Raw genomic sequence first — 16,896 nt, forward strand, 5'->3', positions numbered from 1 at the left:
AGTAACATTCATTTTTCTCCAATACTTTAATTCCCCCAAGACTCCTCCAGTTCCCATTGGCTCACACTTATGTACATGGGAATATTCAACAATGAAAGTATTTACATATCGTATCAAAGTAATTAACTCTGCCTTTTGGGTAATATGTAACTATGAAACAAAGTGCCTTTGCTCAGTAGTAATTTGTGCTTCTCCATAAAACCCTCAGGATTTGTGAACATTTTCACAAATACTTTGGCGGTTGTCTGTATGGCAGCAAACAATGAATAATGTGACCACATGAACAACAACAGAGTGAGCTTGCCAAGTTTATTTGTTCATAAATATTCACAAATCACTTTTTAAATTATCTCTACATCAAACCTTAGTGAATTAGATGAATAAGTCTCTAAACCCACTAACTGGTCATTTTAAACTACTTGGGCATCATTATGCTAATTTGTATGTATACTTGCCACCATATATTGTTATATTATTATAAATAATTATGAAACTGAATGGTTTCATGATTCTGTTTTGATATGCTTGTCTATTACTTAAGCTGGGGCTTTACTAAATATAACACCTAGTTTATGTGGGGAAGTAAAGAAAAGGAAGTAAAAGAAAATGGGATAATATAGGTATGCTTTTTTTTCTAATGATTATATTTTAGGTATATATTTTGTTGTTGTTGTATAATTACCCTACCTACATGACTTTAAAGAACACCCAAAACTGTTTATTTTATTCCATAGCAATGGAACGTACAATGTCACATCACAAAAGTGGTCCCTGAATGTGCTCAAAAGAAGTAAAGACAGTTGTTTTAACACAAATCATTTATCCAGGCAAGTTAAAGCTGCTGGAAGAAGTTATACATTGAAATGCAATGCTGTGCCCCACAATAAAAATGTCACCATAACGTGGTACAAGGTAAGTACCAAAAACATCACCACCCAACTTAGTAGTGTAAAAAAAAAAAAAGAAATGTTAGACCTTAGGAAAGGTAGAGGTAGATTACAAACTTACAGCCATCTAAAAATATCTCTACAGTCTTGTAAAAATCTTTAGTAATTCTGGTAAGTGACACAGTTCTTAATACAGACACACAAAGAAAACCCATTTGTCTGCTTGCACAGATTTGCAAGATAAAGTATACTAGCAATCAGGAATTGCTTGTGATCTCAGGGCTTGGGAATGGTAAAAGATTTGATGCTTGAACCTACCTGATAAATTACCCAGCCTCTACTCTCTTTAGTGCATATGGGATCCTGACACTAAAAGGAGTGCAAAGGGACTTACTGAGTATTGGGATTTGCTTATACAGTAGTTGGCAGCTTGGAAGTTTTGGTGTTTCAGATCATTTATAGCATTAAGAGATGTAAAATAAATTCCATTGCTTAAAGTGAACCTCTTTTGTACTACAAATACACCATATCAGGGGACCTGGTTACAACACAGTTGCAGTTGTAGTGAACTGTGTTCCATAACTGGGCTAAAGCCTTGGACACATTCCTTTAGTTTTCCTATCTCTTCATCATGCTGGGTAGCCCTCTCCATTCCTCCATGGATTTATATGGATGCTGTTTGTCCGCTCCCAACTGTTGGGATTAGAGATGTCTCATGCTCATTTTGGAACATAGGAGCTGCCATATTAGATCAGATCAGTGGTCGGTCTGTCCTGTCTCTTGCCAGTGGTCAATATCATTTATTTCAAAGGAAAGTGCAAGAAATCCTGGAGTAGTCAGTTATTAATAAATCTGCTCCAGGGAAAGTTTCCTCCTGACCAGCAATGGCTAGAAGTTGGTGTGTGCCCTGAAGCATGAGGGTTTATATCTCTTTCCAAACTCTTATTTGCTTTTTAATTTTTACGTTATAACTCTGGAAATATTTATTACCCATATAAATGTCCCATCCTTCTTTGAACCCAGCTAAGCTCTTGGCCTTAGTGGTAACTTGTGACAATGAGTCCAAAGGGCTAAGTGTACATTGTGTGAAAAAGTATTTTCTTTTATCCGTTTTATGTACGGCCTTCAGCATTCATTGAATGTCCCTTTCTTCTTGTATAATGAGAAAGGGTGAATAGCAGTGCCTTATCTACCTGCTTTATACCATTCATTTGTAAAGCACTGGTCTAATTTGGGAACAGTGTTCTACCAAACAGAATTTTTTGTGAAATTCTTCACCACAATTTAAATCTTTTTTTTTATCAAAATCATTATTGAAATGGTTAAATTTTTTGAAAACAAACAAACAAACAAAAAAAAAACAAAGGGGTTGTTTTGAACCCTAGAAACAATTTTGAAATGTTAATTCCCCTCACCTCCCCCCCCATTTTTTGACGAGTTCTATTTCTATGTGTACATAAATCATTAATCTTTGAACAAATTTCAACTGAGGCAAGGCTGAGATACACACATGGCACACTAGAGAACAACTTCTTTGAGTAATAGATTGGCTAAGCTTGCAGAGCCTAGCCAAATTTTTGAAAAATGGATACTTAAAATTCCATTCCTAACTCTATTTTTAGACACCTTGAGTAAATGGCCTGATTTTCAGAAGTACTGAGCAACCATGGCGGGAAGGAGAGAAGGGGGATTTGAAAATAAGATGATAATTTTTTAAAATCTTGACCCCGGTTTTCAACATGGGACTCTGTCTGGTGCCCAAATCATGTGATTGGGTACTCAGTTGGGTACTTAATCTACATGATTATTTTAGATTACTCTGATTTCTTATTTTGTGTGCTATATTGTCATTTGGATGTCCCAATGCTGTATTTGGGTGCCCATGTTTGTAAATTGGACCTTAGCCTCTCTCAGCATTTTCCCCCAAAAGGTTTAATTTTAAAATATTTAATTTTTTACTTGAAGCTTCAGAATGTATCCGTAGCATGAAAATTATTTAAATTTTCTTTATTGAAACAGAACTGTAACATCTATAACTCTACAAAGGAGGAGGAACTGCATTTTCCTAGTTTAACAATTGAAGACTCTGGGAATTACACATGTGATGTTTCAATTAGTCATGCTGGAAAGGCATTCAACGCCACAAGTACAATAGAGCTGATGGTGAAAGATGGTAAGATTGTTTTCTTAGGAGTCTGAAGACCATATAATTACATGTTTAATGGAGGCTTCCTGTGCAAAGTCCATTTTCTCAGACTTTGTGAAGAGGAAAGGATGTAGGTCATTATCTCTAACTGTAGATATCATTAGGTCATGTAGTTAATTGCATATTGTGATCAGTTAAAATCGGACAATGTTGTTCAGTCTAATTGTTGAACAGGCACCATTTACCAGTATAAGCATGCTGAATATTTTAGAATTCAACAGAAAAAAAAAATGAAGATGATCTATGGAATAGAGAGAAGTTCTTTGAAATGAAGTAAAATCCTCTGAAATATGCATCATCTCAGAAAAGAGTGAACTTGAAAAATGTTCCAATCTATTGTAGTTCTTGTACTGTACATAGCACTATACCTCTCTTCCCCCAGGGAAAGCAAAACTCTTCGACTTTGCACTTTGACTTATTTTATAAGTAAGCTTCTTAATTTAAAAAGCAAAAAGAGACAAGCAAAAAAAAAATCTACTGGTTTTATTTAGTCTTATGTGAATGTTCTGATTTCTTCCCCCACTTCCACCTCTTCAGTTCTATTAAATTTAGCCACAGTAATTAATGCAACTATTTCAGAAGCGGTCTTGGAGATGAATCTTTGAGGACCTCATAAACTGAACGCTTTGAGTTCATGAAAAAAATTCAACAGGACATACCATTTTGCTGTTTTAAACTACTTGGTAATGCCAGAGCATCAGCCTCCTGTTATTGTCATGCTGTTCTTAGTCAGATGAAATTATACTGCTGATTCATCAGTGTTCATAAATATATTGGTAATAGGCTGAAATCTATATGATATGCTTAAGCAAGGGTTTTTGAAATAAAGCCAAGGTATCATTTTACAGAGGTGGGATGTTAGAAAAATAGCATTTTAAAATATTGCATTTTTCCCCCTTAGATGCAGCTGAAGTTGTTAAATTGGAGATAATTGAACCTGGAGAAATTTATGTTGAAACACAAATAGGTATCTAATTATATGAGTAATCTTTGTGATTGTATATTGTTTTGTTCTGATCTCTATGTGGTGTATGTTCTGGTTGAGTTTAGTGAAACTCAGAACTGTCTGCAAGTTTTCTTTGCTCAGATCTATATCTCCTTATTGGGTCAAGTGTTGATATGTGGCTCCCCTATTTCAGATGAGCCATCATTGGTAGTAATGGGCATAAACATTCACTGAGTTCAGCTACCTTGTTCAAGAGATGCTCACAAAAGGAAGGTCTAGTTGTGTTTCCTGGTTCTGTAGATCTCAAAGCCCCATGGGATGGCTGACACAAGAAGGATAGGTTGTCAAGTGGATAGTAAGACAGAGCAATCCCTTTAACATGTGGTTCAGTGTGTTTTAGGGTATCTTTCTGTACAGAGACATGGGAAGTAGGAAGGTTGGCAAACCTGTCAACACAGACAGGCAGATCTGTCTGAACTGCAAAAGAACTACTGTTGTACACATTTGTGCCAAGAGCACTAGTAAAGCCAAAATCTTGTATGCCCCAGTGGGTAGGAGCTGTGCATTAACTAACTTGTGTGTGGACATATTTTGTGTGGCGTAAACCAGGTTAGTTTATTTAAAAACATGTTAAAGCTACACTGTAGGTGAGCAGTGGATATACTTTTCAGTCCCTGCAAACTGTGATTCAGTATTTAATGTGTGTAGCTGAGTTAGACAGATTTTAATATGGATCCTATAATGAGGATTCTAAGAACAATTCCATTTGAACCGTGTGCTGTGACAATGGTGCTCAATCTAGGTCAACTTCCTATAGCCATTTATTTAAAATGTGCTGCACAAACCTTACAGACTGACAGCAACCTCATAAAATGTGCAGAGAGATTTTAAATGAAGCTACTTTGTGGCTTATGAGGACACAATACCTTGGAAGTGTGGATGAGTATTGACACGATTGCATTCTTGGAATGATGTTTTAAATTAAAAAATAGCTGCAGATCAGGCTTCATGTGACAAATTCCTTAGAAAATTGGGTTTCTAGTAATACCTGAATCTCAATGGGTTAGAAAATGGTCTCACTGAATTCTTTGAGAACAGCATACCCTGTCCTGTTCTATATGGTGTCCTTGATCATCTACAGATGTGGGCGGGGGGGGGGGAATATTCTGAGTTGTCTTGGTATAAGAACTGGCTCAGGGACACAATTAACTTTTAGCACAACTGGTCCTTTGATTGCAGTTTAGTCCGGACTCAATTTAGCCTCATGTACATTGATGCAGCACTTGGTTTGTTCTTATTGGCTGCGAAGTTTGGAGGAGGTCAGCAACACATACTTCCTGCTCCTGGAGTCTGAGGCCTGGATCCAGAAAAGGACTAAAGTGTGCAACGCTGAGCATCACAATGCCTAACTTTTAAGTGCCTAGAAAATTACAGGAACACCACTGCAATCCACAAAGCCTGAGTTAGGTTCCTAGGCTCCCTATGCAATGAATGGGGAGATATAGGCAGCTTACAATGTGATTCACAAAAGCCAGCACACTAGGTGGGTACCCACCTAAACTATCCAATAGGAGATGCTGATGAGAGGGTGTGTTCTAGGGCAGGGAGGCACCTGTCTCTGCTTAATGATCCATGAATGGGAACTCACCACCTGGAGTCAGACAGCTTAGGTATCTAAGGCATTTACTGAAGTAGGTACCTGCCTTCATACCAGATGGCTGAAGGAGTGGTGGCGCCCACCTTATACCTTTTAGCTCAGTGGTTAGAGCACTTGCCTGGGATGTGTGAGCCCCAGGTTCAAATCCCCCATCTCTGCCAGAGGGGAAGAAAAGATTTGAACAGGAGGTCTCCCACCTTTCAGGCAAGTGCTCTAACCATTGGGATATTCTTGTCTGGATTCTCTGTCTCTCCTATTGAAGCTCTTCAACTGTGTTTAAATGATGATCTCTTTCTCTCTCTGGCCCATTGTCTGTTTAAGTATTTACCCAGAATGGAACTGCCACTGGGCGAGAGCGAGAAAGAAAGTGAGCAGAACTCTGTAGCCCGGTGGTTAAGGCACCCGTGTGGGAAACCCAGGTTCCAGTCCCCCTGCTCCGGTTGTTCCTTCATTATTTATCCATAGTGCAACAGGAGAGACTGAGAGAGCCCCACATCAGCCTGTCTCACAGCTTGGTGGTTAGAGCACACTTCTATGTAATGGGAGACCCGTTTTCAAATCCATTCTCCCTTTCCGGCAGAAGGGGGAATTGAATTCTGGTCTCCCATGTCCTAAGTGAGTGTGCTAATCACTGGGCTAAAAGTTACAAGAACCACAGCCTCCTCCGTCCAGATTTTGAATGGGGCCCAGTTTTGTAGGTGGCCACTGAGCAAGCCTACTGGGTCCGGCCCCACACACGACTTGGGTGGATGGATCTGTCTTTCTCAAGTTTGTGAATCGCTCTGGGGCTTAGGTGGGAGATAGGTGTCCGGATGCCTAGAGAGATGCAGTATGCTCAAAGGCAGAAACTTAGGCACCATGGGAACTTTTACCCTGACATAGGTGCCAAGTGAGTTTAGGCACCTACAAGGTTTGGCAGGAGTTTTGAGGATCACAGTGTTGCCAAAACTGGAACTTAGGCACCTAAACCCCAAGCCTCTGTGGATCTGGGCCTGAGCCACCAAACAATGCCCTCGGAGTTCTAAAATCAGGCAGCTATTTGACCTCTAGGTTTACATTGCATACAGTCAGGGCCTGCTCCAAAAAAAAAAAAAAAAAAAGCCGCGATCGCGATCTGCGGCGGCAATTCAGTGGGAGGTCCTTCGCTCTGAGCAGGAGTGAGGGACCGTCCGCTGAATTGCCGCCGAACAGCTGGACTTGCCGCCCCTCTCCGAAGTGGCCGCCCCAAGCACCTGCTTGGTAAGCTGGTGTCTGGAGCCAGCCCTGCGTACAGTGCATAGCAATAATAAAACCAAGAATGTTTCTCTGAAAATGAAATGCCTGTGCTATTAAATTAACCTTACAGTATTTGAGAGTCTCTAAGCTGATTACTTTCACAACACATGGGCAAACGTAGTTGCAAAATGTCAGCACCTGGAGATGACAGAGCTACAACGCTTCATCATTGCACAGAAAATAACTTGTGATGTAGGGATATAAAAATGGGGGAATATTTCTTCTAGTATGGAATAATTGTGTGGCGATGTGAGAGAAGGCTTTTGTAATCTGGTGGGCCACCTACCCATCACACACCTGGCTTGAATATATATTGTTAGTCACAGAACAGGGGCATATAAGGTGTTAAGAAGGAAATGGCTCATCACCCCTCAACTATAGGACATCTGAATGTCTATCAGTTGAAAATTAGCATCAACTGAAGCCATCCAAATTCATTGCTAGTATCCCAACTGTTAAAGGGCTCAACATGTTTTAAAGAGGACAGTTCAGTCAATTTTCAGTGCACTTGTGTGGATACTGTAACACACAGAAAGGTTGGCTCTATTGTTCGATATGCTGGGAGCCACACTGAAGGTTGTCCTATGACATCTAGATTGCATCTCTGGCAATCAGACTCCCCATTGCATTGTGAAAGCATACACTATTCATATGAACGGATGTTAATTTTCATATTGTTTTGCCTAGGTAAAGAGGTGATACTCAACTGCACAGTTTTCTTGGGTTACTCAAATGCTGCCAAGCCAACATACCTCCTGCGCTGGATAGACAATAGTTTAAATTCATGTTCAGAGAACACTAAGAAGGAACAATCAATATGTGAAAAGGAATATAATTTGTAAGTATGTTTACTGCAAAATGTTTTTCTTCAGTGTTTGTGCAATATAACATACTGCATTTTGTGGTCTGCTAGTTAAGTATAACATCTGAGTTTCCTTCAGTCCTATCTCTTACAATCTACCTATCAGCTGGCCATAGGTTTCCATGAAGGATGTCTGTGATCATGACTTTTAATGTAGCTTAACATTTTTTTAAAGAATGTCTACCATGTTTTCACTGTAATTACATGTGCAATGCCCTAGGCATAGCCCAATCCTCCACTTTGTCTAGGTCACTCTGGATTCTGTCCCTATCCTCCAGCGTATCTACCTCTCCCCCCCATCTTAGTGTCCTTCATGAACTTGCTGAGGGTGCAATCAATGAAGATGTTGAACAAAACGGGCCCCAGGACTGACCCCTGCACTTGATACCAGCTGCCAATTAGACATCGAGCCGGTGATCACTACCTGCTGAGCCCAACGATCTAGCCGGCTTTCCACCTTATAGTCCATTCATCCAATCCATACTTTTTTAACTTGCTGGCAAGAATACGGTGGGGACTGTATCAAAACCTTTGCTAAAGTCAAGATATATCATGTCCACGGCTTTCCCCATATCCTCCGAGCCAGTTATCTTATCATAGAAGGTAGTCAGATTGGTCAGGCATGACTTGCCCTTGGTGAATCCATGTTGAATGTTCCTGATCACCTTCCTCTCCTCCAAGTGCTTCGAAATGGATTCCTTGAGGACCTACTCCGTGATTTTTCCGGGAACTGAGTTGAGGCTGTAGTTCCCCGGATTCTCCTTCTTCCCTTTTTAAAAGATGGGCACTATATTTGCCTTTTTCCAATCGTCCGGGACCTCCCCCGCTCACCACGAGTTTTCAAAGATAATGGCCAATGGCTCTGTGATCACATCAGCCAATTCCCTCAACACCCTCGGATGCACTGCATCCAGCCCCATTGACTTGTGCACATCTTGTGCGCAGTTTTTCTAAATAGTTCTTAACCTGTTCTTTCACCACTGAGGGCTGCTCACCTCCTCCCCATATTGTGCTGCCCAGTGCATCAGTCTGGGAGCTGGCCTTATCTCTGAAGACCAAGACAAAAAAAGCATTGAGTACTTTTTCCACATCATCTGTCACTAGGTTGCTTCCCCCATTCAGTAAGGGTCCCACACTTTCCCTGACCACCTTTTTGTTGCTAACATACCTGTAGAAATCCTTCTTATTACCCTTAACATCCCTTGCTAGCTGCAACTCCAGTTGTGCTTTGGCCTTCCTGATTACACCCCTGCACACTCGAACAATATTTTTATACTCCTCTCTAGTCATCTGTCCAAGTTTCCACTTCTTGTAAGCTTCCTTTGTGTGTTTAACCTCACCGAAGATTTTTCTGTTAAGCCAAGCTGGTCTCCTGCCATATTTGCTATTCTTTCTGCACACTGGGATGGTTTGTTCCTGTGCCCTCAATAAAGCTTCTTTAAAATACAGCCTGCTCTCCTGGACAACTTTCCTCCTCATATTAGCCTCCCAGGGATTCCGCCCATCAGTTCCCTGAGGGAGTCAAAGTCTGCTTTTTCTGAAGCCCAGGGTCTGTATTCTGCTGCTCTCCTTTCATCCTTTTGTCAGGATCCTGAACTCAACCATCTCATGGTCACTGCTGTCCAGGTTGCCACCGACTTCTACTTCCCGTACCAATTCTTCTCTGTTTGTGAGCAGCAGGTCAAGAGGAGCACGACCCCTAGTCAGTTCCTCCAGCACTTGCACCAGGAAGTTGTCCCCAACACCCTCCAAAAACTTTCTGGATTGTCTGTGCACTGCTGTATTGCTCTCCCAGCAGATGTCAGGGTGATTGAAGTCCCCCATGAGAACCAGGGCCTTTGATCTGGTTGTCCGAAGAAAGCCTCATCCTCCTGGTCTGGTGGTCTATAGCACATGCTCACCACAACATCATTCTTGTTGCTCTCACCTCTAAACTTAACCCAAAGACTCTCAACAGGCTTTTCTTCTGTTTCATACTGGAGTTCTGTGCAATCATACTACTCTCTTACATACAATGCAACTCCTCCACCTTTTCTCCCCCACCTGTCTTTCCTGAACAGTTTATACCCATCCATGACAGTGCTCCAGTCATGTGAGTTACCCCACCAAGTCTCTGTTATTCCAATTGCATCATAGTTCCTAGACTGTGCCAGGACCTCCAGTTCTTCCTGCTTGCATTCGTGTACAGGCACCTAAGATAACTAGCCAATTGCCCTACTTTCTCAGTGTGAATCAGGAGGCCTCCCCTCTTGCACCCTCCTCCTTGTGTTTCCTTCCCGTATCCCACTTCCCTCAGAGCTTAGGTCTCCATTCCCCGGCGAACCTAGTTTAAAGACCTCCTCATTAGATTAGCAAGCCTGCTTGTGAAGATGCTCTTCCCTCTCTTCGTTAGGTGGATCCCATCTCTTCCTAGCAATCCTTTTCCTGGAACAACATCCCATGGTCAAAGAATCTAAAGCAAGCATGCATTTACCTCCACAATTCGATGGTCCCTATCTGGGCCTTTTCCTTGAACAGGAAGGATGGGCGAGAACATGACTTGCACCTCAAACTCCTTTATCCTTCTTCCCAGAGCCATGTAGTCTGCAGTGACCCGCTCAAGGTCATTTTTGGCAGTATCATTGGTGCCCACATGGAGAAGTAGAAAGGGGTAGCGGGCCGAGGGCTTGATCAGTCTCCACAGACACTCCGTCACATCCTGAATTCTAGCTCCAGGCAAGCAGCACACTTCTCAAGTTTCCCAGTCTGGACAGCAGATGGATGACTCCGTCCCCTTTAGGAGGGAGTCCCCGACCACCACCACCCATGCCTTCCTCTTCAGAATGGTGGTCTTGGAACCTCCATCCCTAGGACAATGCATCCCATGCCTTCTGGCCAGTGGGGTCTCCTTCTGATCCCTCCCCTCAGATGACTCTTCCAAACCATTCTCCACCGTAGCACCTGTGCAGAGAGCTTGAAAATGGTTTCTTACCTCTATCTGCATTGGGGGTACATGGGTTCTCCTCTTTCTTCTTCTGGAGGTCACATGCTACCAGTTTTCTTCCCCACTCTGCACTGCTCTCTCTGATTCTTCAGCATGCTGTGTCTGCAGTACCAAACACTGACTTCTGTCCAGAAAGTCTTCATTTTCTCTGATGCAACACTGGGTTGATACTTGGGTCTCTAGTCCTTTAACCTTCTCTTTCAATATGGAGACCAGCTTGCACTTCGTACACACAAAATCACTTCTATCCTCTGGGTGAAAGACAAATATGGCACATCCTGTGCAGGTCACAACAGCTGATCACTCACTATGCATATTGTCTTCCTTCTAAGAGCCTCTTCAGATATTGTATATTTACTACTCACAGAAGCCTGAAAGGAGCGGGGGTGTTGGATGGGTTGAGGGTTCTGAGGGGGGCGGTCAGGGGGCGGGAAGTGGGAGGGGGATCCAGGCTGTTTGAGGAGGCACAGCCTTCCCTACCCAGCCCTCCATACAGTTTTGTAACCCCAATGTGGCCCTCAGGCCAAAAAGTTTGCCCACTCCTGCCTTAGACTCTCCAGTTTAGCTTGTCATCCAGGCAAACTAGACTTAGTGATAAATGGTCACTTACACCAAAGATCACAAAATATTCAGGTTGCTTCCAATCCCAAGAGACCAGTCACTTACCCCAGATCAATTGGTACCCTAGAGCTTACACCAAAGACAACGCCTGTAGCCAATTCTGTAATAAACTAACGAAAAGTTTATTAACTAGGAAAAAGAAATAGTTATTTACAGGTAAAAGCAAGCCAACACACACACACACACAAATGAGTTGCAATTTAAATTCTAAGAGTGACAGAGTTCTAGAGATCTGTCAATTCAAAATGTCTTCCAGGCAGACCTAGGGGTAGCCTCTGGGGATCTCTGTCTTCAGTTTAGTGTCTCTGGCCCTGTGAGAGTTCAAACAGCGAAGAGATTAAATATTTTCCTGTATCTTTGTTTTATTTCCTTCATTCAGCCTCCACGTCCATAAGATGAGCTTCCTTGCACAAAGCATTTCCAAGGTGCCATCAGGCCATTAACCAATCCTTTGTATTGTGACATTCCTTGATGACTTATCTGATTTTAGTAGTTCTGGATGGACAGGAAGAAACACTCCTTCCCATCTGAGTTCACAAGTTTAGAGCAAACATTTTCCAAGGGATACAGCAAAACTTACATATTTCCTTATAGCATGAAATACAGACATTACATTAATACATGCAGCAACTTACAAACATTCTATAGACTCTAAACACTAAACACTAAACACTAAAAACACTCTCATAAGAATAATACTTATTTTGAGCAACACTAATACATAAGTGAACTGGTCTGGTCTCCAGCTATGAATTTGTCAGCTCTTCGCTAATGCCTGCTACCTTGGCAAGAGCTGACACTTGGCCTGCCAGCATCACACCATCTAATAACTTTTTGCTTTGATCAGCTCTGATAGCCTCCATTCCCTGTTCCTTTCTAGATTGGTCTGCAGTATCTAGTGAGGAAGTTAACTTTTTAATTGATCCATAATGCTGTAATAAAGCACCAGGCAAGGATTTTATCCCTGTAGAAGTATTTAAGGAAAACGTTGACTAGTGGGCACCTGTTTTGGCTAAACTTTTCTCTAATATAAATAATACAAGGATTTTCTCCTCAGGTTGGGCTATCAACATTATTATTCCACTTTATAAAAAAGGAGGATAGAAAGGACTCTGGGAATTGCCACCTAGTTAATTTATTGGACTTACACTAGATATCTTTTCATGAGACTAGAGAACTTGGCAGGAAAAAGTAATTTGTTTGCTGAGGAACAAGCTGATTTCCAAAAGAGCCGCTTCACTACAGACGATTGTTTTTTCTTATTTGATTCACAAATATGTGCCTCCTTCAGGGGAGGAAATCGTATGCAGCTTTTGTTGGTCTAAAATTGACCTTTGTATTGTATTGATGGGGATTGTCTTTATGGCAAATTGGAGATTGCTGGAATAGATCCTTGGTTACTTTTTCTTTTAAGAGCTCTTCGCAGACACAGTGACTAAGATTGGGATAGGCCTGTGGATAATTAATTAATTCTTTTCCAGTTACGAAGGGGGTTCAACAGGGCTGTCTTTTAGCCCCTTTTCTTTGTAATGTTTATATTGATGATTTTGTTCTAGCATTAAAAGGGGCTCAGTATTTTCCCCCATAAAATCATGAATCACACTGTTACTATCTTTTTATATGCAAATATGGTTTTACTGTCACAGACACCTTTGTGACTGAAGTGTTTTTTAAATGTTTGGTTTATACTTGCAATGGGAAGGTCTCTTGATATATTATGCCAAAGCTAAAGTAATTGTCTTTAGTCAGAGACGGAGGTTGTGTAAATGGAAGTTTGATGGCATTATACTGAACAAGTTAACTCTTTCGGCTATCTGGGTATCTGGTTCTCACAAAATGGCTTATGGGATAAGCATATTCAGGTAACAAAAGAGAAGGTCTCAGATTCAGTGTTAATGTTTTTATCCGGACTCAGGGGGTCAATTTAAGTGCACTAGTCCTTAAAGTGTTTGAGGCTAAAGTATAAGCTCAAATTTTCTATGGCACAGAAATGTGGGAGTAGAATGAGCCCCCGGGACTGGAAGTGATTCCATACAAATTTCTTAGGAAGATTTTTGGTCTGCCAAATAATACTGCAATCATCCTCCTTAGAGTTGAGACAAGTATGAACTCTAGGCTGTCCAAAGTCCTAAATTGTAGTATTAATTTTTGGATTTGAATAGGATTACCCACAGCATTTGCCAAGGTTATGCTTAGAGGAACAGCTCATCAGGATTCTCACACATAAATTTCCTTGGTTAGAGCATTTTCAAAATTCTTTGCATTCTCTAGGTTTCACAGAATGGAAATGATTAGATTTAAGTTTAAAAAGGTGAAATCCCTGATCAAATCGGGAATAGAGGATATTAATAAGCAATTGGATATGGCAGTTGTCTCTATTTCAGATGTCACTGTGGTTTCCCCTTGTTAAAAAAAGACTTATGGGTATGCCAGATATCTAGACAGTCTGTGTAATAACACACTGCCTTCACAGGTCTCCATTACCTATTCATGCAGACAGCTTGTTTAGAAGGCTGGTATGCTGGCATTGAGAAGTGTAACCGCCTTTGTCCATGCAGTTTAGGGCAGGTGGAAGATCTAGCCCATCATTTATTACACAGTAATTTGAATTGCCACTTGAGGTCAAAAAGCTTTCTGTATTTTTGTCCTGGATGCCTTGTTCTATGACCTCTCAAAAAAATAGAATATTTGTTAGGAACTGATAGTGTGTCTGTGATTCAAGCGGTTGCTCTATTTGCATGGTTAGCCACTAAAATAAGGCAAAAGTGAGTGGCATGGTGATCATATAGTCATTAATGATGTATGTCCTTTTTTTAATCTGTATTTATGAGTATTGTAATATATTATAATTTTGGATTTAGTTTTAAGTTTTGTTGTACTACTTTTTTTTTCTGCATTGGCCCAAGGCCAAGGTGCTATTAATAAACTACTATGGGTTTTAATTTCTAATAAATCTTGGATTTGCTCATGCATAGGGGCCTGCGGAGAACAGGACCATGCTGAGTCTCCTCCACATCTCACTGATAGAGTATATTGTCCTCACTGAAAAGATTAATTTAAGTTTGACAATAAGAAGGAAAAAGGAAGCAATGTAGTTATATATGTCTAATGTATGAGTTGGCTTATTCATTAACTGTTGGTTTGTTTTTTAGTACAGAACAGCTAGTTTATTCTGATCTGCAGTCATAAAGAATCATAAAAACGTAGTTTCTTATTGTAATGATCTGTTAAACATCAGGTTTTGTATCTTAACTGTGAAGGTGAAGAAGAAGACTATCTTGAAAGGGTTATTTGAAAGTTTTGTTAGCCTATTTTTGGACTTATAAAGTCCATACTGGGTGTGAATACTAAGTCGGCCCTTTAAGACCACATTACATATATTTGTGCCTTTAAATTACTTTATTGAAATGAATCCTTTGGATGTAGTAATGAGGAAAGACTGTTCATTAACTCTGCACCTCTGTTGTAGTGATTCAGGAAACAAGAAGTATGCCTCAAAACTATTGTGGATTAAAACAGTTAAAGAGGAGGACCTGAATTGTAATTATACCTGTCTCTTGAAAACTACAAATAAGCCACAATTAAAAATATTTAAACTGAAGAAAGGTACAGTATGATAAAATACTCTTACTTCTGCAGTTTAATGACTTACAAATACTATATGTAGGCTTGGAAGGATTAGATTTTTATTGGTAAATGTCGATTTCACTGTACACACAAATTGATGAAAATGTATTTCCATCGATAATAATCAATGTACAGACAGGCAAAGTAAGAAAAATACTGCTTGAGAACTTAGTAAATATCCTTAAATCAAACTTTAATGTGTATATTTTGACATGTGATGTTGACAATTTGTATTTTAATGGTTACAAAGTTTTGACTTTTTGAATCTCAAAGTCATTAAAACTTGTCTGAACCCCTCCCAATAATTTCCCACAATTGAGAAAATTTAAATCCATAAAAATAAAAAAAATGCTTAAAAATAAACATTGATTTCATCCGTTGAAATTATTCCCCCTCCCCCCCAAATTATGCCAAGCCTAATGATATCCTTTAAGAATCAGCATTTAAGTTAAAGCCTGGGGAAGGGTTATTTCTCTGCATTCCTATTAGTACCCCCAAAGATCCCATCTCTACCATTTCCTCCTATGTATCTCCTTCTGGCTGAGGAAAACTGGTTTCAACACTACATGGCACACACATTGTCATGGTTACTGGGTAACTACACCACTGTCCCTTCTCAGGGTCTCTCTGAATGGGCCCCAACTTAGTAGTTACAGAAATAGATTTAAAATAAGAGTCCTACAGGCATATTCCCTTACCTAAGCATAACCTCTCTATCCATAGCTCAGGCAGGCCTGACTTATTCCCCACCTCCGCGTTCAGAGAAGTAGCCTACACTGCTTGCGATCTTCTCCCTCTGTCTCTGTGGGTATGTCTACACTACAATCGAAGAGTGTTATTGCAACTCGAGTAGACGTATCTGAGCTAGCTTTAAGATAGCTAGTGAAGTTGCTGCAGCATGAGCTTCAGTACCATCTAGTTCTACAAGAAATTACCCAGGATCCCAGATGGGTTTAGACAGCCTGTGCAGAAATGCATGCCGTCACAGCTTCACTGCACTGGTACCCAAGCTATCTAGATTACAGCTAACTTGAGTATGTCTACTCGAACTGCAGTCACATCCTGTGACTACAAGACAGACATACCCAGTGTCTCTCTCATACTGAGAAGGTGGGTGTGTTAATATCTTTTATTGGACCAGCTTCTGTTGGTGAGAGAGACGAGATTTCGAGCTTACACAGAGTTCTTCTTCAAGCTTGTCTCTTTCACCAGCAGAAGCTGGTCCAATAAAAGATGTTACTACCTCACCCACGTAGTCTCTCTAATATCCTGGGACTGATACGACTACAACAACACTGCATAAAGATATCTCAGTCAGACTGTCAGCCTTTTCACTGACATATCCTGGCTACCAAAAGACTTGGTCTGGATAGAGCTAACTAGGTCAATTCTTCCACCAACTGATGGGCCAGCCATTGTTCTCTTCTAACTCCTTTGAATCTGTGTATGTGAGGCTCACTTATCTCTGTCCTCATCTTACCTTTCCTCCTACGTTCTGTAATAACCCCTTTACAGCCTCCAGTGGTTTAGCTCTAGTCAGTCAAGCAGTATTACAAAGCTGAATGGGGAAACTGAGTCACACACAATATTCTAGATTGGAATATCTGCTATGATGAAAAATAGAAAGTGAGACATTTTGGGGTTCTCCCAGAGCAGCTGGGGGTTCTGTCACTGTCTTCCTTGTATCTCTGGGGGCCTTTGTGCTGTGTAGCAAGGATTCAATGTCCTGACATCAGTAGCCTGCCCACAAGCATAAGGACTCACTCTAGCTCTTACCAGCCTAGTTTCTCTCTGCAGGGTGACACCAACAACCCTTCCAGTCCTGGGTGTCC

The 16,896-nt window shown here is 40.8% G+C and overlaps 1 protein-coding gene across 3 annotated transcripts in view; it reads left to right on the forward strand.

Annotated features, from left to right (window-relative positions):
* IL18R1 (interleukin 18 receptor 1) overlaps positions 1 to 16,896 on the forward strand; it is a 36,541-nt gene that overhangs the window by 11,586 nt on the left and 8,059 nt on the right. For all 3 annotated transcript variants that reach the window (XM_054016536.1, XM_054016535.1, XM_054016537.1), the window contains exons 4-8: positions 735 to 912; positions 2,907 to 3,060; positions 3,995 to 4,060; positions 7,659 to 7,809; positions 14,907 to 15,043. In XM_054016536.1, the coding sequence (XP_053872511.1) occupies positions 735 to 912; positions 2,907 to 3,060; positions 3,995 to 4,060; positions 7,659 to 7,809; positions 14,907 to 15,043 (686 nt within the window). The remainder of the gene's footprint in view (positions 1 to 734; positions 913 to 2,906; positions 3,061 to 3,994; positions 4,061 to 7,658; positions 7,810 to 14,906; positions 15,044 to 16,896) is intronic.

Source organism: Malaclemys terrapin, chromosome 1, assembly GCF_027887155.1.
Source record: "Malaclemys terrapin pileata isolate rMalTer1 chromosome 1, rMalTer1.hap1, whole genome shotgun sequence".
NCBI classification, from domain to species: domain Eukaryota; kingdom Metazoa; phylum Chordata; order Testudines; family Emydidae; genus Malaclemys; species Malaclemys terrapin.